General features: G+C 42.9%; 1 protein-coding gene across 1 annotated transcript; it reads left to right on the top strand.

The window, feature by feature from the left end:
* Positions 1–1,752: 1,752 nt before the first annotated feature.
* Positions 1,753–23,277, top strand: itgb8 (integrin, beta 8). Its single transcript, XM_085396031.1, has 16 exons — positions 1,753–3,489; positions 4,414–4,499; positions 8,283–8,454; positions 9,255–9,361; positions 9,797–9,936; positions 10,175–10,340; positions 12,720–12,878; positions 12,998–13,093; positions 13,268–13,360; positions 14,395–14,535; positions 15,820–16,234; positions 16,360–16,582; positions 16,705–16,808; positions 18,462–18,584; positions 19,618–19,784; positions 20,880–23,277. The coding sequence occupies exons 1-16, from the start codon at positions 3,396–3,398 to the stop codon at positions 21,003–21,005; spliced, it is 2,412 nt and encodes an 803-aa protein (XP_085252157.1). The 5' UTR covers positions 1,753–3,395; the 3' UTR covers positions 21,006–23,277.
* The last annotated feature ends 65 nt before the right edge of the window (positions 23,278–23,342 follow it).

The raw sequence follows: 23,342 nt of genomic DNA, 5'->3' as shown, positions 1-23,342 counted from the left end.
GAATCAAAGTAACATTGTAACAACGAGGTCAGTGTTACTCACGTTGCCAGTCAGTGCTGTATGACACTGTGACTGATATGTTTAAGTTTTCACTTCAACAACAACTCAAACTTATAAAGTCACACTGTTTCATAGTTATTTTTTTTGTTATGCCATTCAGCACTACATCCACTCACTGAGCACCAGATATTCAGGTGAACATGCCAAATACGTCTGCTATTTATTTACTATCATTTATTTACTATAAGAGTACTATTTCCTAAAAGCCCAGGTTTTCATATAAAAAAAAAATCTATTCTTATAATTTCTTTAGAAAAAATGATTTCACAGCTAAATTTATTGTATCCATGGCGATGCTGTTTTTTCCCCCCATGTTGACATTTCTCTGAGTCAAAATGACTTTTCCGATGTTATCGTTAAAAATATTAAAATACTCTGAACTTTACATCATCTGAACCATACGCAAAAGAAAATTAGACCACCTGATCACTACCTTCTCACATTGACCAAATATGGATCAGTTCACATAGCAGCTTCCTGTTCATATTAAAAATAATCTAGTGGTTACCCACAACAAAAGACTAGATCAGAGTGTGACAGTGAAATAAAAACACCGTTTTTTTATGACTTCAAAAAATTTCAGTTCTATGTCAAATTTCCTGATTCACTCAAAACAGGAACAGAAGTAGGTCTTCCTATTTTTAGACCTCCCAGACGTAAACTGAAACGTGGCTGCTGTCAGCATGTGAATAATAGCAGTAGGCACATTTGATTCTGCTTTACATAATACCTTATTTAGACTGACATTTTGATAGAAGCGGAAATTTGAGATTCAACTCCTCCTCCACCTCCTTAACATAAAATTGAACAAAACAAAAAAACAATTCAGCATCAGAAGAAAAAAAATGAGTAGGAAGGCGATGATAGGTGATTCTGATTTTTGAGGGGGAATTCATTTCACCAAAGGCCAAATGCTGACATATAAATGTGAGAGGGGATTTCAGATTAGACTGTCGAGTGTTAAATCATGATGAAATGCAAATTTGTTATGACTGTGTGGCTGTTCGGTTCCACTCGATAACAAAAGGCTCAAAAATGCTGACATTTAGAAACACAAAGAAAAATTTGTGCCAAATCTCCCCAAACGTCAGTCAGTCTGTGCACTTGTGGTGGTTGGTTTGGATCCATGCATGAGAATCCCCATTCTGCTCCCCTCTCACATTTGACCCCTTACTTTGTCCTCGCATCAGCTTATCCAAAGAATGGGAGGCTGAATGGAGAGTGAGGGCGAGGCTTCAGAGAGAAAATCACTGAGAACTCTCTGAATGACCACTTAGAAAGAAAGAAAGAAAGAAAGAAAGAAAGAAAGAAAGAAAGAAAGAAAGAAAGAAAGAAAGAAAGAAAGAAAGAAAGAAAGAAAGAAAGAAAGAAAGTTGGGCAGGTGTTTGAGATGCTTCAAAATAGAGTATGGTATGTATGTGTTTGTGCACACATGCATGTGTGTGTGTGTGTGTGTGTGTGTGTGTGTGTGTGTGTGTGTGTGTGTGTGTGTGTGTGTGTGTGTGTGTGTTTGGAGAACGATGAGGCCAGACCAGCGTGATGGAAAGCCCAGCCGACTGCTAACACAAACATAGCAGGGGGAGAAGAAAGGGAAGAGAAGGGGGAGGAGGGTGTGGAGGTGGGAAAAGTTGGGGGAGGAATGACTCAGAGGAAGAGTGGCTTGTGTCGGGTTAACAACAATGACAGCTGTCATTAAGATAGTGATGTAGGCCAGTGCTGATGACCAGGGCAGAGGACCTGTTTACACTGGAGTCCATTATCAAGTTTGCTCAGCAGTGAATACCTCTATTTTTTATGCCCTCTGGTCACCACGAAACCGTCGCTGTCACCTTCAGCCTGCAGAGAGGAGAGACTTGAGCCTGGGCAGAGAGAGAGAGAAAGAAAGAGACTGCGTGGAAGCTGCTTTTCAGGGATGTTTCACACACTTAGAAAACAGTGGGGTGTGTGTTTGCATCATTATCATAATTGGGGGTGACTGCTTGGAGTGTGGACGGGGAGGTGTCAGCACTCCAAAAATTCCCATTGGACAAATTATGTGAATGAATGGATGAATGAATGAGAGGAGAGGCCGGCTGGGTCTGCTCCAGGCTCCTGAGCAACAGATGGAGGCCAAAGAAGAGCAGATAAGCGCGATCTTATTGCTGCGCGTTGGCGCATTCACCGTCGCTGTTGAGGCCAGGAGCCAAGACAAGACTGGAATCTCTTTCTTTCTTTCTTTCTTTCTTTCTTTCTTTCTTTCTTTCTTTCTTTCTTTCTTTTACCTTGAAGACCCCCACCAGATACGAGCAGGCCAAAGATGGTCTGGGTTGCTAGTGTTTTCTTGCTCCGTGGCTGTTTTCCTCGTGGATAAAACGTTCAGTTATTTACTAAGTACTTTTGGCTCTCTTCAGCGAAGCAGCCGGCGAGGAGGTTACTCTATGTCACTGGAATCTGCGCACAATGGAGTCAGACCCCCGCACCCCGTCACCTCCCCCTGCAGCACCAGCCTGTGAACCCCTCTGCGAGAGCTCTGGTTTTTACTGACCCCCCCCCCCCCCCCCCCCCCCCAACTACCCCACACTATCATCCATCCACGCAGGTCCTCGCGCTCAGCGGTCCCCCTTACGGCTCCCTTAAGAAACAACAAAAACACCAGCGCTACACTCGGAATCCACCGCAACTCCTCCTTGTTCACCTCTCTTCCTCCTCTCCTTATTTGTCAGCCCCCCCCCCCCCCCCCCCACACACACACACACACACGCACGCCCCCTCCCCTTCTGAGCTCGCTCTCTCTCTCTCTCTCTCTCTCTCTCTCTCTCTCTCATACGTACAGCGGCGTGGTTACCATGGCAGTGGTTAAAACACGGTTATTCTCCTGTTCTCGGCGTATGATGTTCACTCAGCATGATGTTGGTTGCGCGCCGGCTGAGCTCTGATTGGCTCTCCCGTGTGTAACTCCTGCGTGTGCTCTGTCCCGGGATGAGACTTTTACCATCAGCTGTGAGGCGAAGCTGTGAGAAGCTCTCGGAGACGCGTCGCACACCTGCGGCTGGGTGGAAATAGATGGAGGTGACTCGCACTCCGCCGATTGCTTCACCTCCTCTCGTGGCCCACGGGGGAGCGCGCTTGTAAGCTGATTTGACCGGTCGATGTGAATGCCTCTCCGGGATTAGAGGGCTATTTGGGTGAACCACGATGTCCCGCGGCTTGGGCCAGCACTCACGGTTATTGTTCATGCGCCGGCGAACGCACGGTGTCCGGTCTCCCCCGGTTCATCTCCAGTAGCCGTACAGCTCCGCTTCCCGTGTCTCCTCGCTGCTTGGCTCCGGTCTCCTACCCGGTGTGGACAGAATAATATGACTTCCTGGCTACGCACATACGACAGCGCCTGTCTGTGCCTCCTGCTCTGCTGTTTGGTGGTCGCTTTCAGCGGAGAATCCTTCAGTGCCGGTGAGTGGAGGCTCATTGGGGGCTAATTACATCCCATCTCAGCAATTAGACTGCATCTTGTAGCTATCACTGTCAAGCGATCATTAGCGTCCCCCACATCCCACATTCTCTGTAGTCTCTGCAGGAGGTCACGCAAAAGACTCGTAATGAGCATTTGTTTCATGTGGAGGAGTTACAAACTAGTTATTGATGAGAAGTAATGACAGCCTCACTGCAGTAGCAGGTAACACTCCAGCCCTCTTTGTTGAGCACATTACCGAACATTTAAAATTAGAAGTTAGGCGATTAACCTTCACAGTCTTTTTTGCCAGAGGCCAAGATTTTTAACTGGGTGAGAGTGCGCTGTTAGTGATGCTCAGACCTGCAGCTTTTCTCCTTTTGTCCTACATTACAACCTCACTGAAGCTCCCTGGAGAATAACTCTGGAAAATTAGATTCCAGCAGATAAATCACTACACTAATTCCACTACAAAAAGCCTTTCTTTGTCACTCAGTAAAGTCTGAATCCTTACTGTATTTTTTTCTGCAAACCTTGCATAGACATATCCTGTTTGAGTGCCTAGTTATGGACTCCCTACATATGCACATTCTCACTAAATGATTGACTAATTAGATGTGGTATGGATGTGTGTATTGGTGTTGGGCGAGGGGTTACTACTCCAGCAAATCCAGTACCTGCTTCCAGATGGTGGCTGATTTGTGCTGAACAGCCTCTTATGAGATGCTAAGTGGTGCTCCTATCATCAGAAGTGTCTAATGTCCACAGGGGTTCAGCTGCATGGCTAATAAGTGTTGACACACACATTCTTTCATATGCTAATCTCAGATTCTTCCCTCCTCCTCTTGCCGATCTTTTTTCTTCTTCCCTGCAATCATTTTTCTCTCTCTGCCTCCTCCACCTTTCGTCCTCCCTTCCTTGAGCAGGTGACAGCGTGTGTCGGTCTCCTGGCATCACCTCTTGTACAGACTGCCTCAGCCGTGGGCCACAGTGCGCCTGGTGTTTCGAAGAGGTAGGAATGCGTACGAACGTGTGTTTGTGTGTGTCAGAGACAAACGTGGCAGGCATTGGACAGCATTCCTCAGATGACACGAACCAAAGCTTTGATCCAGTCCACAAATGTGAATATAATATGAACGTTAGAGCTCGGCGGCCTGCGTTATGACTCATGTGAGTTGCGCCGGCCGCTCGTGTGAATGTTTCCATGCACGTTTTCTCAGGCAGAAAGCAGAGACAGAGCCACTTTTCCATCCATGTGTTTAGTCTCCACACACTTACACATATTGCTGCTTCCGCCCATGCCTCTATCTGTCTGTGTGTCGGTCTGTCTCGTAAAGAGCCCACCCCGAAACAGACGTGAGGAGCTGTAAAGCTTTCTGGTGCCACACCAGTAACAACACACAGATAAAAAATACCAAACCAAACTGTCAGCATGTGTGCATTTACAGACTTCAGGTGCTTTCCCACCCTGTAAGTCCTACACTTCTTGACATCATCAAGTGGGGCTGGGTTCACTGGTGTGTGTGTGAGCCCTCAAACATTACCTCCTACACACACAGAGACACACACACACATACAAGGTCATATAAACTCACAGAGCCATGCTTGGATAAGTATTAAACAGTGCCGGTCTTGTTAATATGCATGTTCACATTTGGCTGTTAATATTCAGAGTCCAGTGAAAAGACAGACTGTGTAAGGAAAGTCCCAGAAAGTCAGTCTGAAACTTTTTGGCATTCAGAGTTGTTACAGGGCATATTATAGCCACAGGGAACACCATAAATACACACAATCCAGTCCAGGTTTCAGGTTCAGGTCCTGGTCACATAGTTTGCTACAGTTTCAGGTTCTATTGTAGACCACGGTTTTCCTCAACCGTGTGTTTTTTAAAAAAAATTTCACTCTTTCATCCCTTATCTGTTTCCCCCTCATGCTTTTTAAAAAATGACTGATCTCAGTCTGGCCCATGACAGATTAATTACAGTGTAAATACACATATTTAGGGGTGTAATTTTACGGGGGGGGGGGGGGGGTTGTGCCACTTCTTTGTATTTGTGAGTTTTTTTGCTACAGTACCAAAGGTCACTAAGCCTCTCCAAAGCTATAAGGCATGACACTGTTACATTCTGCCGTTGTGGCAGCTGACTATTAGGAGAACTTAATCAAGAATCTGAAGACAATAAGGGCGCCTAATCACATTTTGAACTGTCCAAACTAACACTGAGCAAATTTCCACCGTGTTGGAATACACGGAGAATAAATCCGGAGTAAATCCAAACAGGCACCTCCACCTGGTGCTTGAAACTGATGAGTAATTTCAAGGGTCCGATAGCAAAAAACAGTCATGGCTCTCATGTCGGGGTAACTCCATCAAAAATCAATACAAGCACACTGAAAGCAATCAGAATGAAAAATGAAACCACTGATTAATTGTGAAACTGGTTTCAGTATAGCATGTTTCCCTGAGTGGAATAAACGAGGGAAGACTTTGCACGTCTGTGACATCAGGCAGGTGCGCAGAGAAAGAGAAACGGATCAAAAGTTGCCCAACGGCTCCAGAAGTGTTGCAAGTAAATCCTTTTTTTTGAATGTTTGTCAGTGTGCAGGAGTCTGCAGCATGTGTGAGTCTTTCACTACATACTTCACAGTGAGCAAAGGTTAAAAAATTAACTAATGGGTTAAACATTAACTAGATTACAGCCTTTAAACGCAGAGTGTTAGGCATACATTTTTGAATTGATGGAGACGATGGAGACATCGGCACAAGTGTAGAGAAAATCTATAATTTTTCTTCTGACCTTGAAATTGTTTACTCTCGCTCTTGCTCCAGACGGGCTGAAGGAGATGTGCTCATCATACAGATGAGATTACAGCGAAAACATGGCTTCCTTGTATGCTCTGTTTATAGAGTTTAAAATTGCAAGTGAGCTATACCCTACAGACTTTTGTGATATTGTGCATGTGAAAAAAATGCTCTCCTATATTAAAATTTATAATGTTAAATAAAATTGATGAAATTCAAACATGTTGTTTTTTGAAACATACACTTCATTTGAACTTGTAACCAACTAACTGGGGAACGTATCCTACGTAATTTTGATAAAGGGCAGTACGTCTTTAACAGCACTCTGAAGCCATTATTACCTTTTATTATTTGCAGTATATAAAATAGTGTAGAACCCAGAGAAATCTGTGAAAGCAAAGGGGAAAGAAAGGCTGAAATCCAACATTGAACGGCCTTGATTTGTTGCCCTCAGGCAGCACTCAATTACACAGTGGAAATCACTGAATGGCTTTTGGAGCACTTTTAAAACCAACGTCAGCCAACAAACAGACCGTCAATGTATGCACACTTATCCACAATGAAGAGGAGAAAAAAGGATTTATACAAGATGCAGAAATACAGTTACAATGGGTGGGCCCAAGCTCATTTAGGAGGGTGCAAAATTGACCAAACAAAAGTCCTTTTGGAAATCAAGGACGCCGCCTCCTGTGGGCTGAAGAAGAGACAGACCATCTCAACCCCCGCCATCTGTTATTTGTATTCATTAGCGCACATGTCGTGAGTGACTTACATGTGCAAAGGCACCGTTAATATTCAATATTACAGGCTTTGAAGTCACATGTGCTCTCATTGTTGTTTAATAAAAGAAGGCTTTGCTTAATTCGTCAAGATAATGCAAAATGAGTCCTCTGTCACCTTTTGGAGACATTTTTACCTAAAGTGTTGTTAGCGTTTTGTTGGAAGTGAATTTGCTTTTTGGAACAAAAACAATGACGTTTCAGGTTGTATTATGTTTTTGCTGTTTTCAACGACACGTTTAAATTATTTGCTCATCCGTCCATTCCCACATCACCTGTGACGAAGCTTTTGCAGATGAATTTACAGTGAAGGTGAAGACTGAGACAAAGTATGGTGGAAGCAAGAGGTGTTTATTTGCCCACATGTATCTAACGCCATGACAGTTAGTGGTAGATCAAGCTTTCCAACAGCAACAACAATCTCTTGTCTAATGACAAATGGCAGCTTTAAATACTCTCAGCTGTTTAGGACTAAACCATTATTTACTCCCAGGTGAGTTTACCAAATTGTAGCATTCCACCTTCTATATACAATACACAATCTGAGTTAATAAATAAATACATTTTATCATTCTCTGATAATTAAATATGTTATATTTTAACCTTATACCTTAACCCTATTAAAAAACCACCAAAAACCCATGTATAGAGATTTCTCACACCTCCTTAACCCATGGCCTCTCCTGGAACCTTTAAATGTCCGGACCACTGGGGAAATATTTGCCCAAACACCCTGGAGAGGACACAGAAAAGGTCTTTGCACCAACACTTTTACCTGTAGACTTTAAACACACACACTTGCTTAAGTTTTACTTGGCAGTAGACCTTATTTGCTCCCAGTAACAACCTTTCCTCACAGACAACCACCACACTTCTCAGTGAGGAGCAGCTGTGCAGGACCTGGAGCAAAAGGCCACCTGCTAATTATTAAATAACTCAATAAATATTCAATAAATAATTAAACCTCTTGTGTGCAAATGGTTATTGATGTGCAAGTCTATCCTTAAAGTGCAGTGCTCAATAAAGTGCTTTTAATAAAGTGCAAAGGTGCTTCTAAAGTGTGCAAGTTACCACAATACAAATTATACTAGTAAGGAAGCCCTCTTCCTTACATCATCCTAACTCGTTTTAGATACAAGGTTGGATTTTAAAACCAGCATATTTTGAATGAAGGGCAAACTGACCATTTTGAACTTTATGTTTTCACCTGTAGGGCTTTCTAGATGGGGCGGGGCTAAGTCAGCGCTGTGACTTGCCAGTTAACCTGCTCAGGAGGGGCTGTGCACTGGAGTTCATGGAGCAGTCAGAGGTTAAGGTGGAGGTCAACGCCACCATCAGCAGCACACAAGTTTCCCCAAGAGACATCAGCATCACCCTCAGACCAGGTAGATGACGTGATAACTTGGGTTGGGCGTAAAAACGATCAGACTCTCTTAATAATGTGTTCAGTATGCAGAAAACACACCATTGCAGCGATAGTGTATTATTTTGTGTGCCCAGCAGGGCAGTTTGTGAATGTGCTGAACACCAGTGCAATATCAGAAAATAAGAATGTTCTTGCGGGAAAGAAAAGGAACAAAATGTGAAAAATCTCACCTTCTTTAAGGATCAGGCCATAAGACCTCATCCACATCACATGCGGTGCTGTATTTAGTAGCTCAGCAGCACAGCGAGTACTGCCTGCAGCGCCGTATGGGAGCATACAGCACCAAGCGGTGGGTGTTCAAATTTCCACTGACTAAAAGTGTTAACAGTTTCCGAGATGGGTGCTTCAAGAATCACTGTTAGTGTTTAAGCCTTCAGGGAAAAAAACTATAATAAAGGCATCATTGTGGAGAAATGGTGCCCTAAGCACTAAATGAAGTCACAGTCCCAGTGTGAGTGTGTGTGTTGTATTCTGAGCTTTTGGTAGCTGGTTCGGCTGCTGCGAATAGCAGTGCAGTTAGTCCCCTTCCACTGAAATCGCTGTCCTTCCTCGTAATTACACACATATATATATAGATGAGCAGCAAAGTGAGAGTAAAGGGAAGATGCCTTGCAGTCCGGACAGTTCAGCCAACCTCTACCTAACAAATGTTTCACTGCATCTCTGCTTCACGTAGATGCTGGTGCTGCAGTGCACCATGCAGTATTTTTGAACTTTTGCTCATTGCAGTTTATGTTGTGCGTGTGTGTTTGTTTCTAGGTTCAGCGGCCAGTTTCATAGTGTCGGTGAAGCAGCTGGAGCGTTATCCCGTGGACCTGTACTACCTGGTGGATGTATCGGCTTCTATGCAGGAAAACCTTGATCAAGTAGGTTTGAAAATGCTTGTCTGTCACTCTGCTGCTCAGTGAGTCAGTGAGGATTTGTTCCACGCCTTCTTCTTGAAGGTTCTATATATAAATATAGCTGCAAGGACTATTTGCTGTGTAAAAACATAATTAAGTCAAGGCTTGCATAAATGAGAAGTCTCACCAGGATCTATAAACAGTAAGTAGGCCCAGTGAGATGGACACTGACTTTATAACTACTACAGATTAAACTTTTTTTTAAATGAAGCAGAGGAAATGGGAAGTAAATCAGCTTCTTTTTTTGTCTATTGTGCCTGATTTATTCTGGATCATCTTCCAAATCTTCTTATTTTATATCCTCTTGCACGCCTCCTTCTTTTGCTCTTCCCTTCTCGCCTGCTGCTCTTTACCTGTCCTTGTTCTACCTCTCCAACCTGCTTTCTGCGTGCTGCACAGCTGAAGACGGTGGGTGTAGCTCTGTCCCTTCGTATGACGGAGCACTCCTCAGACCTTTGGCTGGGTTTTGGCTCATTTGTGGACAAGCCTGTTTCTCCTTACATCAACGTTCATCCTTCGAAGATCCACAATCCCTGCAGGTAAGATCATTTGTTAGCTAGAGTCGGCAGATACAATGATACACTCGAAGAGGGATGTCATCATTTCAGTGATCATGTAAAAAATATATACAAAGATGCATAATTTAGCTTTTTAGTTGCTTGGGGGAACATTGTCATCAGGATAAGCTGAGCATATAACAAATAGCTCTGCAGTTCCAAATCTTGCAAACAGGACCTCATTTTTTAATTAATTAATTTATTTTTTGTCTCTCACAAGTGATTTTGAAATACGCTGTCGACCAGCCCACGGCTTCCACCATGTCCTTAGCATGACAAGCAATATGAGCGAGTTTACGCGGGTGATCAAGCGCCAGCGCATCTCTGGAAACATGGACACACCTGAAGGAGGACTAGATGCCATGCTGCAAGCTGCGGTCTGCCAGGTGGGCATTTGTTCATATGTAGTTTGCGTACATGAATGCATATAAAACTCCCTCAGAGGCTGTTAGTGACGTATAGTGATGTGTTTTAACAGCACAGGACCAATTAATGTAGTTTTTCCACCCTTACTCGATTGTGCCGGCTCAACCCTGCATTCTCATAATTGTTGTTGCTATAATCCATCAGATGTATTAGTTTAGGTTGCAGAAATAATCAAAGGCTTCCCTAAAACAATATCATCTACATGGCAACATGTGTCACTCCATAGCCTGTCTATATTGCCTCCACAGTGCAAGTTACCCTAATGCTCACTACATACCACTGAGACTTCTGGCTTTTGAAATGTGTTTTAATAACAAGCTCCTCTTAATTCAAGTCATTATTTGGTAAATTCACCTTTGGATGCTGTCACAGCACTGAGTCTGTGTGGACAGGTCTGAGTCATGGTGGCACATCTGGACACTGCAATTGTACACCACTCCTCTTTGCAAAACTCCTCAAGCTCTGTCAGGTTGCACAGGGTCAGGCATGAACAGTGCTTTTCAAGTCCAACAACAAATTCTCCATTGGCTTGAGCTCTGGGCTTCGATTCAACCACTCCAAAACACTCACCTTGTTGACTTTAAACCATTTCCGTCTAGCTCATGCCTGAATGCTTTGCGTCTTAGGTTCGCGTATTAGGTTGGAATTCTCTTGGAGACTGAATCAGATGGTCTTTCAGGATTTATCTATCATTGCTGTATTCATTTTATGTTTTGCCAGAGATGGTGTGTTTGCCAAAATATATAGAATGTCTGTTGCTACCTTAACAAAGTGTCTAGTGTGATGACTTAAAAAGTTGATTTTGGTCTCATCAGACTAGAGACCCCAGACTCCCACATGCTTTTAGATGAACTTATCCCCTCTCTTCCATAAAGCCTGAGCAACATCTCAGGTGCTGAAGCTTTTAACTCCTTCAGAGTAGTCATAGGTGTCTTCGTGGCCCCCACCTTACTGGTGTCCTTCTCACACAGTCACTGTTTGTGAGGACGGCCTGCTTTAGGCAGATTTACACATGTGTTTTTTCTTCCAGTGATGACGAATTTAACTGAACTCCAGGGGATTTTCAGTGACTTGTACGCTGACCTATAGTTTTCCTAATCTTTTCCCCGACTTGCTTGGAGCGTTCTTCTGTCCTCATGGTGTAATTGTTGCCAGGAATACCGATTAACCTTGACTGAATCTTTCACACACAGGTGTCTTTATACTACAGTCACTTGAGACACATTCACTGCACTTTGGTAATCTGCACTTCATTAACTGTGAAACTACAATTGGCTGGAGCTCTGTTGAATTAGTTCAGTTACTTTAAAGGGTTTGAATATTTATGCAGTGACTTATTTATTATATATTTATATATTTTTGATTAATGTTGATTAATTTAGCCCTGTGTCGAATTGGCGACTTGGTGTATCCCGCCTCTCGCCCTATGGTAGATAGACTAGATAGATAGTCTATCCACCACCACGACTCTGATAAGAATAAACAGAAGAGAATGGATGATTAATTTCCTCTACTTTACACAGTTTCTTTAGTGAATTCTTAAAAAGCCAAATTATATTGACCCTGATTCCATCCCAGCCAAGTGGTAGAGTAGACGCTGTATATGTAAATCTAAGGGGTGTTTTCTAATTGTAAGTAGGTGTTAAATCTGCAAATGTAAAAGAAGCGTTTACTCTTTTCTGGAAAAATAGTGGCACCCTGAAAGCAATGCATATTGCCACAGGAATCCCACTAAGTATTAACTCCACATGTGGGGTATGGCAGACACACACACTGAGATTCACAGTTGCTTACATTATAGCTTCTGTGGGGGTTATGTGTCACACCATGCAGGGGGCCCCTGAGTAGCCATGTCGGAGAGAAACACCACAGTGGTCATCAGTCTAGAAATAGACTCCATTATGCCAGGCCTACTCACTAGGTTTCCCTAAATACACACACACGTGCACACTGGCCCATTTTCTCACGCTGAGAGAAAGGAGTCACTGTATGAGTCACAGACATAAAAATCGAGACTCCCGGTTCTTTATTTAATTGGACATTACAGAAAAGCCTGATCATCACCGAAAATAATCCAGTTCACATGTGTAAAATGTTTCGCCTTGCATTTTTTCCCACACTTGTAAATCCTTAAAATGTGATGCATGCACATTTTTCCACATCACTCCGTCATGATTTAAAGGAATAACAAAAACCACTCTGCAAAAACAGGCTGTAGAGACGTTCAATAGATCTCTGCTTGTGTTTGAATTTTTTTGGTATTAGGATGAAAATATGTAAGTTTTGCTAAATTAATGGCCAAAAATAACATTGCACGTTGCCTTCCTTCTGCATTTTAGAGGGCTGTTGGTTGGAGACCAGAGGCAAAGCGTCTGTTGCTCCTGATGACCGACCAGCCTTCTCACCTCGCCCTGGATAGCCGGCTGGCAGGGATCGTCGTGCCACATGATGGTCTGTGTCACCTGGAGGACAACGTCTACAAAGGCAGCACCAGGATGGTGAGGAAACTTGCAAAAGCTAAAGCATCAAACTTTAAGTTCACATAATCTCACTTTAATGTGGACCAGATGAATTACTACAGGCTTTGAGGTGACAGGAGGTTTACTTTGCTTTTCAGGATCATCCCAGTTTGGGTCAGTTGTCTGATAAGCTCCTTGAAAACCATATCTACTCCATCTTTGCTGTGGAAAAGCAGCAATACCAGTGGTATGAGGTAATGTGCCCCTACACGTGCACTTAGTAATATACTGAGAAGGCATACAATCAGCCACAGATTCTCAAGTTTTGACTCATACATATCTTGCTCATTTCAGGAGCACATTTGAGAGGGGAAGATTTTTAAAAGCATTACGTTTTTTTCTACTCTCGTCTCCCTTTCCTTTTCCAGGAGCTGATACATCTGCTACCTGGCTCCTACCTGGGAAAATTAGGCCTCTTCCAGGCTCCGAATCTCATTGACCTGGTGGTGGATGCATACAAGGTACAAAGCACTCAGCTACACCTCCCCTCGTAGGCTCTTTGTCCTCTTTGTAGCGTCTTATTCATTCTTTGGACAAAGACGGGAACAAGTGAAAGGTGGGAGAGACGAGAAGAGCAGCACTGTGAGAGCTGGAATCACAACCCCACACATTCCTGGCTCAGAAATGTTGAGACAAAGTTTGCTGCCGGTCTGCTGAAGCAACACAAACTTTTGTTGTTCTCCTTGACTTGTTGAATCATGCGGACTGAGTAATAGCGCATGTCCTGTTTGAAAAGTGCGTCCTGTTTATGTGTACCCCAGAAGTTGAAGTTTGAAAACGGGGAATGCAAGAAAAATCTTAAATGATCTCAAACTTAAAGTGCTTAAGTTTGGGGAAAATTGATGATGGGGAGAGACCTAAAGCCTGAAGAAAGAAAAACAACAACAGGAAACAACACGGACGAGAACTTGAGGTTACGGAAGGTTAGGTTTTGTATGTGTGTGTGTGGGTGAGTGAGACTCACCACGGGGTTAATTCTGTTGGCAGAGTATAATCTTGCCTCAGGCACAGCGCTCCATTGTTTGCTTCGAGAATCTGCCGAATCCACAGAATCGGGTGCGCAGCCACGCATACGTGCCGAAACACACACACATACACAAACAGCGCCGCCTGAACAGAAGCTGGCATTATAATGGCTATCAGATCCCCACAGAAACCATGTGTCCTAATCAGAGAGGGACACAAAGATGCTATTTTCGGCCCCACCTCCTTGTTCCCATAAATCCCTGTATTTCAGGAAGAAAGAGAGGGCGACAGTAAGGGCTTTCAGGCAACATGTGACAACTTTGATTAATGAGCCTCTTTTCCCCCCCTTTCTTTCGTCATTGCTGTTCACTCACACAGATTACGTTCATTAAAATTTCAAGCTGTTCCTAGCATTCCCTTTTATCTTAACCTACATTGCTTTGTAGTCAGCACAGTAAGCTATGATAAGTTTCTTTATATCAGGCTCTCAGTGTAATGCTGCTTGTCTCTCTGTTTTCGATGTGCCCAGAGGTTGTTATCAGAGGTGGTGGTGTCCGTGTCGGTGGAGGACAAGGCGGTCAGCAGGTACTGGGTGTCTGTAACTCCTCTCTGCCCCGATGGATCCACTGCTGCAGAGCACAGTTGCACGGGGGTGCAGCCCGACCAGACGGTAAACACCCAGCAGCGTCAGAGCCACCAGAGATGTCACAAGGCATATATTAGTTGTATCAGATTACCCTGACATACACAAACGCCCTCGCACTGAGAGCTTTACGTGACAGAGAAGATTTGGTAAATAATCCGAGCTGAGCGGATTACACGGACTGTATTTAAGAGGAAAACATTTCCATGTGATTTCGCGACCTTTTCCTCCAGAAATCCCTACCTCACCTAACACGAGAGCCTCGATACAGACAAATAGGACATTTATATTTAGAATGAGGTCATTGGACTTGTACTCCTTAATACCTGTTCTGTTATCCAGCAGAGAAAAAGAAACCTTCACCAGTGCCGAGAGCACTTTTTGATATTTCTCAGCTGTGCACGGTAGTTTTTCTACTTAAGCAGCATGACTTTATCAGAGGTTACTGTAGCTGTAGCAGCCAAAGAGACCTTTGCTTTGGCACTAATTATAGCATCTTCAGTGCATTTGGGAATGATTTTACTCCCCTTAGCTTCCTGCGAGACTTCTTTCATCACATTTTGGGGTTCTAAACTTTTATTGAACCTCGGCATACTAAATCACTGCTCTACAGAGTTACTCCACTGTACAAAGAAACTCAGGCCTTTTAATCTGTGGGTGGATTAGAGACGAATTATGGAAACAATTACCAGAATGGAGATAAAAATCAATAGAAAGGCTGACTGTGAACTCAAAGCTTTGGCATGCGCAACTTTCCACATCAGCCAACAGAATAATTGTTCAAATTCAGCCTAAGAATCCATTTTCCTGTCCAACTGTTTGAGCTGTTAGGGATTTCTGTAATCATGCAGCCAGATTTGGCTTATTCACACCTTTTAGATTTACAGCCTCAGTTTGGTGCAGAAAAATGATTTCTGTATAATCCACATCGCTGTGTAAGTGTAGAGGATGTTTAAGATAGTCTCTCTGATGTAAATGTCTATGTCAGCATGCTTACAACAATACTGAGGGCCTGAGTTTAGCATGTTAACTAATGAGGATGGCATGAGATGTGGTCATTTAGTCGTGAACAAAAGTAGTGAAGAAACTGGAATTTCTACCTGCTGTTGCTAGGCAAACAAGACACTCTATCACTAAATCGATGAGGTTCATAGCATAAAATATTACGGTAGTTCTTTTTGAACTGGGCCATGGTGGTGCACCAGATGACCAACTGACCTTGCCGCCCACATAAATATACAACTAGAACACAGCTCTATCCCTCTTTCAACATCCCCTGCTGCTCTTTATAAACATATTTGTTTTACGCAGGTCTACTTCAATATCACAATTGGCCAGCACTCCTGTCCTGATGACGGTAAAGATGAAGATGTGACAGTCATGGTCCGTCCCGTGGGTTACAACGAATCCACTGTTGTGAGGATCCGCTCTAAATGTCAGTGCACATGTGGACCGGCGGGACAGTGCCGTGATGCCAACGCGTCACCATGCAAACAGACCCAAAATGGCAACAATCAGGAGGAGAGGCCGAACTACGGGATGATGAAGGACTCGGATTCAAACAAGAACTGCAAAGCAGATGGGTCTGATGTGGTCTGCAGTGGCCGCGGAGTGTGCGAATGTGGGAAGTGTGTTTGTGAGCAGAGCAGGCTCGGTGCAGTGTACGGGAAATACTGCGAATTAGACGACTTCTCCTGCCCTTACGAAGGAGGGCTGCTGTGTGGAAGTAAGAGGGGCACACTCTGAAAATTAGTTCATAGTGATACTGCTAATGTCAAGATGACTAGTGCACGATTTTTCTTCGTTAACTTCTCTAATGCCTTTTCCTCTCATCTCTCTCCTGTCTCTCAGGTCGGGGTGTGTGTGTGCTAGGTGAATGTGTGTGTGAGGATGGATGGACAGGCGATAGCTGCAACTGTCCCGTCTCCACAGCAACCTGCCAGTCATCAAATGGCTTGCTTTGCAGCGGGAGAGGGAAGTGTGTGTGTGGTAAGTGCGTGTGCGACGACCCCCAACACTCCGGAGACTTCTGCGAGCGTTGCCCTGCGTGCCAAAGCACCTGCCAATCATACTGGTAATTAGCGACTTATATTTAGTACCGCAAAGCACGATGGGAGCTCCGACAGATCGAGCTGTATGCTTGAAGTTGAAACTGTAGTGATTTGTTATTTCTGTTTGCGTTGCTTTGCCTCTTAGGACGTGTGTGGGCTGCCACCTTTCTCATGGTCTGACCCAAGAAGAGGCGGGACAGTGCAACCACACCTGTGCACCGCTGGTCGGCTACATGGATGACATGTCAGGTAGAGCTGGTGTGATTCAATTCAATTTTATTTATATCGCACCAAATCACAACGACTGTTGCCTCGAAGTAAATAATAGAGAGAAAACCCCATCATATGACCCCATATGAGCGAACACTTGGCGACAGCGGGAAAGAAAAACTCCCCTTTAACAGGAACAAACCTCCAGGTTCAGGTTTACATATTTGTAGTTTTGTGGACACTAAAAAGGTTTTTTTCTTTAATTGAAGCTACGACAGATTTAGCTGTTTTTAATAAAAGCCTTGGCTCAGTTTGAATTTGCTCTTGGGTTTGAAATATATTACTTTGTATTTACTATTTAACAAGCAACCCTTAGAGCTGCTTGTATTCATCTTTTTTTGCTAAGTTTGGCAATCTATAAAAGCAACATTGACAAGTTACACGAAGTGCTGTTGCACATGTTGGCAGTTTATTGCCTGCATTTTTGAGCCAAAGCCATTTGGTTATTTAGAAGCAGAGCGACAGATGGATTTCACTGAGAGCTGAGCATACTGCATGATAGCAACATGTCAATCACAAGGTAGCCCCGAACTAAACCACATCCTGTTTTAACACCTATTATACCTTAAATAATACAATCATTGAAAATGAATGAAATGAAAAAAGAACACCATGTTTTATTAAGTATGACTTAAAACTGTCTTCAGGGGCCATAAACTCACAAGGCAAGCATTTGCTGAAGTCATAAAAGAAGTGGAAAGTTGGGTTTCCCATAGATAACTATGTATCCTGACCTCGTTTTGCAACCAGAGATGCCACCCCCTGCTGGCCACTAAAAAGACTGCCTCTACATCACATTCTTTTTCATATACAGTTAGTTGCATTTCTGACCACCTGATGAGTGTAAGCCTACTATTCACTGACCTTTTAGCTCAGTTTTGTTCTCCACTGACTCCTAAAAAATCTGTTTCTTTAGCTTCAAAATGCTTTGTCTAACAGTTGGTCACTATTCGAGAATCAAGACCCCAGATTACTGAGAGGATTTGTATAGTCAGATTCTCATTGCACACAGATCTTCAATTACTTAATTTGGTTTTACTAAAATAAGGTTGCCTTCATGTCATACATTGTTATGCACTGAGCACTTCTTCTCCACTCTCTTCTTTTCACTCCCCATGTGTTTATATACCGCTGCAGCAGCATTAAATTCATCACATTTGTGTCTTCTCTCTCCCTTAGTCTGTGTTTTGTCTCCCTATGCTCTCTTTTTCTTTTTGCTTCTGTTTCTTCTCTTCTCTTTCCCTTCACAACCCCCACCCATCAAGGCAGATGGCTGCCCCTCCCTATGCCTGATTCTGCTGGAGGTTTCTTCCTGTTAAAAGGGAGTTTTTCCTTCCTACCACAAAGTGCTCGCTCACAGGCAGGTCACTTGATTGCTGGGGTTTTCTGCAGAATTCTGTAGGGTACCGTGTAAAGCACCTTGAGGCGACTGTTGTTGTGTGATTTGGCACTATATAAACAAACCTGAATTCAATTTGATTGAAACAAGAGAAGCTTTAAAACAGTGCAGCTCTGCAGCAGCACCACTCTGATCAATTTTTTTGTTTAAACTAACCCTCCAGGATTTGTTCTGGATCTTGGATCTATGTCTGGGTCTCACTGCTCCCTCTCTCTCTCTGGCTGTATTTTCAGGTCAAGCAGGGGAGACGTGGATTCACTGCATGTACATCAGTAACGACAGCTGTCGCAACAGCTATCGCTTTCAGACCAGCTCGAAGTCTGGTCAGGCTCAGCTTCTTATTAGCACAAGACCAGGTATGAAGTCAAAACTCACACACACACGCTTTAACTTGGGGTGATATCCGTTGATACCTCTGCTGCACTAGTGCACCCTGGTGTATTTGAGTCAGCAAGCCTGCTGTCAGTGTTACAGCTGTAATTTAGATTTCCCCTCAGTTTCCATCTCACTTTATGGATTTTTTCTTTTCAATCATCCACAAACACACACACACACACACCTCCTCACGCACAAACACGTACACACAAACACACAATTTTAAACCTCACAGTTCACATTTGCCCTCAGTCTCGCACACATTATTATTGCACATCTAAGTGTTACAGATCACCCCGCCACCCTTACACCCCACCCTTTTCCAATTTTTGGAACAGCACTGCTTATTATGCATCTCCCCCCCATCTCCCCCTATCCCCTCAAGCTTCCCTCCAACCACCCCCCCACCCCCCACACCCAACGGGACACTCTCTTCCTGCTCACACCCACTCCTCCCGGGTGCAGCAGGAGCCAGGTCTCTATGGTAACTCTGTTACAAAATGTCAGAGCAATCTTTGGGCTCTTTGTGTCGAGCAATCAGCCCGTCATCCACACATGCTCCCCAGCAGATACACAGCCAGCTGACTGTTCAGTACCGCAATAGTGGTACAGCTGCCGCCGAGCGAGCTCTGTGTGTGTGTGTGTCATATGTCATTTAAATGAGTAGCTCTGCTTTGTACTGCCTTTTTGTCTCCCCTGTTTTTCAGTGGACAGTCTCTTTCCTCTTTTAGTAACTTTTATTCAAATTCATTCATGCAAGTCCAACGTTTACATCCAAAACATACCATACCCAGCCTACACCTGGGTTTAGAGCCAGTGAAATATACCTGATTAGCTCTTCACAGTTTCATATTGCTGAATCTGTACTTTTAGTTTTATTTAATCTGTACTTTCATGTTGCTCAAAGATGATTTTGATCAAAAATACTCCAAACTTTTGTCCCCATCAGTGAACAATACAATGTTATAGCTCTGCACAGTAAAACTGAGTGCGTTTATGTGTATGTGTCTACAGACTGTGTCAGCAGCAGCCTTCGGCTGGTGAGAACTTTCTTGAGCGTGTGCGCCCTGACCGTGTTGTGCGGGCTGGTGGTTGTGGCCGTGTCCCGGCTGTTGCTGCAGAAGAGGCGGTGGTCACCAGGGGGCACTGTTGAAGATGCAGGGTACCATTGCACTGGAAAGGTTAGCTCTCTGATATCCTTGAGGAATTTCTCAGTGCTGTCTGATTTTAAATGAGAGCCAAAGTGTCCCTGGAGCCCTGAGCAGCAAAGGTTCATTAGGATATTTATGTGAAGTAGTACCGGCAGCTGAAACCAGCAGTGAGGAATGTGAGTGTGCTCTTAGAGGTACAGCTGTGTTTTACATTTCCTCCCAACTCCCAGCTCAGCAGCTACAGTTTCCAGCTTTCTGACCTTATAATGACATACAGCACTTTGGAGAAGAGGAAGATGGGAATTTCTTAGCAATGGTTACTGGTTAGGGGTGGCGAGGGGGGTTCCTGTTTATGGCACTGCTGCAGATCATCTTAATGATACTGACGATTGTGGACTGTGTTTAAGAATCAGGACCATCTGTCTGGTTAACATTTACAGTTCTTTGCTGATTTTTTTTTTTTTATGACATTTTACTGTCAGGGGGAAGTTTTGCTTTTGAGTAACAAAGACTTACTCTTCACTTCTCAGTCATGGGAAAGGCCACATAGACTTTGAGTTTACCTGCCTAATATCCACCAAGGGTTAAGTTTAGCATGTTTAGCCACATGCTGAACTTTCAGTAAATAGGGGACGCATTTAGATTTCAAATAAAGCCACAGAGTTTCTGTTAAAAGCTTTTCCACGTGGGTGTTTGAAGCAGGTGAAAATGCTATAAAAAGGGGAGGACATTAACCAAACCCAGTGACCTGGTGGCTGTTAAGAGGTTAAGATCCTCTGTGTACCTGTAAAGGCTCCAAAAGGACTGTGAAAATGACCCTTAACTCATAATCTTGGCTTTACCAACAAATCTTTACCAGAAATAAATCACAATTAAACAGACTAACACTTTGAGTTCTCCACTAATATGAACACTCACAAGCTGTAACCACGGAAACATCTGTCACACATGACATGTAGGAGTCATGTGGGGGGAAAAGGCAACTTGTAAAGCATTATGGGAACCGTAGTATGTAGTATTTTGGACTAATAGTGAAGAAGTCTTCTGAAGTGAGCATCTGTGTTCATCTCAGACTCCAATATTACTGACTGCATATTTCTGTTGCCCCCTCCCCTTCCCCACCAGGATCTGTCATACATTCCTACAACCAATGAGAAGACTGTCACCTACAGGAGGGACCATCCACCTGATCGCCCTGTGGAAATGCACATTCAGGTTCCTAAGATGCCCCTGGGTGACCCCTGGCAATAAAAGGTCATAACAAAGGCAGTAGAGACATATAGAAGCAAAGCTGGACTCAAGGCTTCTTTTCTGCCTCCTAACCTTCATAAAACTTTAACCAGCGGTACGTAGTACGTAGAGACTCAAGCGAAGTAAACTATGAAACCTCCACGGGATTTTATTTGTTAATCGAACTGACCAAACTTTTATTGACTGTGTGACTGACGCGGCCAGTATCCTGGGAATCCTGGAGATGAAGACGAAGAGCACAAATTCCCCACCTCTTCTCCTCCTTTTGTAGGAGCAGGGAAGCTACTTCACCTTTACAGGGTGAAAGTTGATCACTCCGCGCTTTTTAGCCATGCACTACTCTAGCATGAGTAAGTGTGCATGTGTGAGTGTGCATGTGTGAGTGTGTGTGGTGCAGGTGCACATATGCTTTCTATTTATTTGATAGTGACAACACTACATATTAATAAAAAAAAAAAAAATCATGTGACTGTGCCAGACTACAATAATCCGACAGTACTGTCTCCCTGTCTTAGTCTGCCCCCATGTGGTCAGTGTAATGTACGACATTTTCTTTCAAATAACACACATTACTGACCTCAGCTGTGTTGCCTTGCATACACCAAGTGACTAAGCAGCTTGCTTTTATTTTATTGCGATTACATTTTAGTCACGCATGGCGAATCTTGTCGTTTAATGTTTTTATTTCTGTTAACATCGGCTGCATTGCAAATTAGTGTTATATCATGGCATTGTGTAATGACAAGCAAGAATACTTTCATTTGATTGTCTTTTGTTAATAATCTGGTTAGACTTGCACTAGAACAATTGCATTTTACTACTGAAAAGTGTGGGATCTCTAGGCATTAAAGGTACCTAAGTGTGTTTAAAGCTAATTCACTGGAGGAGTGGATTAGCTCCACTGGAACACTGGAATGACAATGGATATAGATTTATATTTTACATACTGACATAATGGCAGTTGTATCATCAAAAGCCTGAGAATGTGAACTCTGTATCAGAATAATGTCTGCATTTACCTGCTGTTTCACAAGTATAGACTAATACACAAATCTGCTCCAAAGGTACTGAGATCAGAGGTGGAACTTCACTCTTCAGCAAATTTAAAGGATTAGATCCTCTGAAACCAGAGTGCCAGTTTCGTGACTTGTTGAGAGACTTTGCTTGCCCACTCCTGTTCCTCTTTTTTTTTTAACATGTTGTTTACAGCATTAGCTGCTCTGTTTTACTGTAACCTCGGAACACTAATGAATATTTATTATGATTCTATTATATTTTTTATGTTTATTTGATTTGTTATGCTATATTTGAGTAGCGGTAAATAGGTAGTGAATACTGTGAGCTGTCTCTGTTTCTAAAACTGAAATGAATTCAGCAATAAGGTATTAATCATCTCATCTTACCGGGCATTATGTTCGGAGTGACAACAGCACTTTCTCTGTAGTTTTGCTGTCGATTAATGTGTAGCATGACTGTTTTCATTCCAATAAAAATGTGCAAGAGTTTTTAAACTGTTTCTTGAACTGTGTTTTATTAATTTATAGTTATTCTATTTAGTTGTATTTATTTAGGCCCTGTGGCCCAAAATTTCATGTACATTTTTTTTTGATGAAAAATAGGCAAAAACTTTTTTAATATTCAACCATGACAGTCCCTGAAGACCAACACCAGAATTGAAGCATGTATACAACTCACTACACGTTTTTAATATCTGTTTGTTTAAATATATTTGTGTAGATGTGCCAAAGATTTTTACATTTTAATTTATTTTATTGGTGCAACAAAAGATTGCTGCATAACCAGGACCTGCATTCAATATTACAGTCCAAGCCCATGTGATCCAAGCAGCTGCTGACTGCATAAACTGAACACTAGGTGGAGATCTCCACCTACACAACTGTGTTTAAAGCTCACTGTGAGTATTCACTCCAAGTCTCCTACTCTTTACAGCATTTTTTAATAGCAACGTCTTTTCATCATTGAAACAAAAAACTTAAAGCAGATTTCCCCCCCCCCATAAAGCAGCAGCTGACGTCACTGACTACAGAACTCTTTGTATCTAAAGGTGCAGATGTGCAGATGTGCCTACTTAAATAGAATAAAATTGTTAAATTAAAAAAAATAGAATTGTTATGTATGTATTTTTTTTATGTTTTTATATATAATCACTGCAAACTGAAAACTAAGACTTTGTTTCTGAGGCAAATTGTAATATACAACAAAACTTAGATTATTGCATGTGAATAGTTGTTTTGTTTGTTTTTAATTGAAAATTGCCCCATTTATTAATCCCAGTGCAACACAGACTTTCAAACACGAGTAAATTATAGAAATGTA

This window comes from Rhamphochromis longiceps, linkage group LG22, assembly GCF_057381845.1.
Source record: "Rhamphochromis longiceps isolate RC_006_pf linkage group LG22, R_longiceps_female_GT1.1, whole genome shotgun sequence".
NCBI classification, from domain to species: domain Eukaryota; kingdom Metazoa; phylum Chordata; class Actinopteri; order Cichliformes; family Cichlidae; genus Rhamphochromis; species Rhamphochromis longiceps.
The sequence above is the reverse complement of the archived record's forward strand: the minus strand, read 5'-3'. Positions and strand labels throughout refer to the sequence as shown.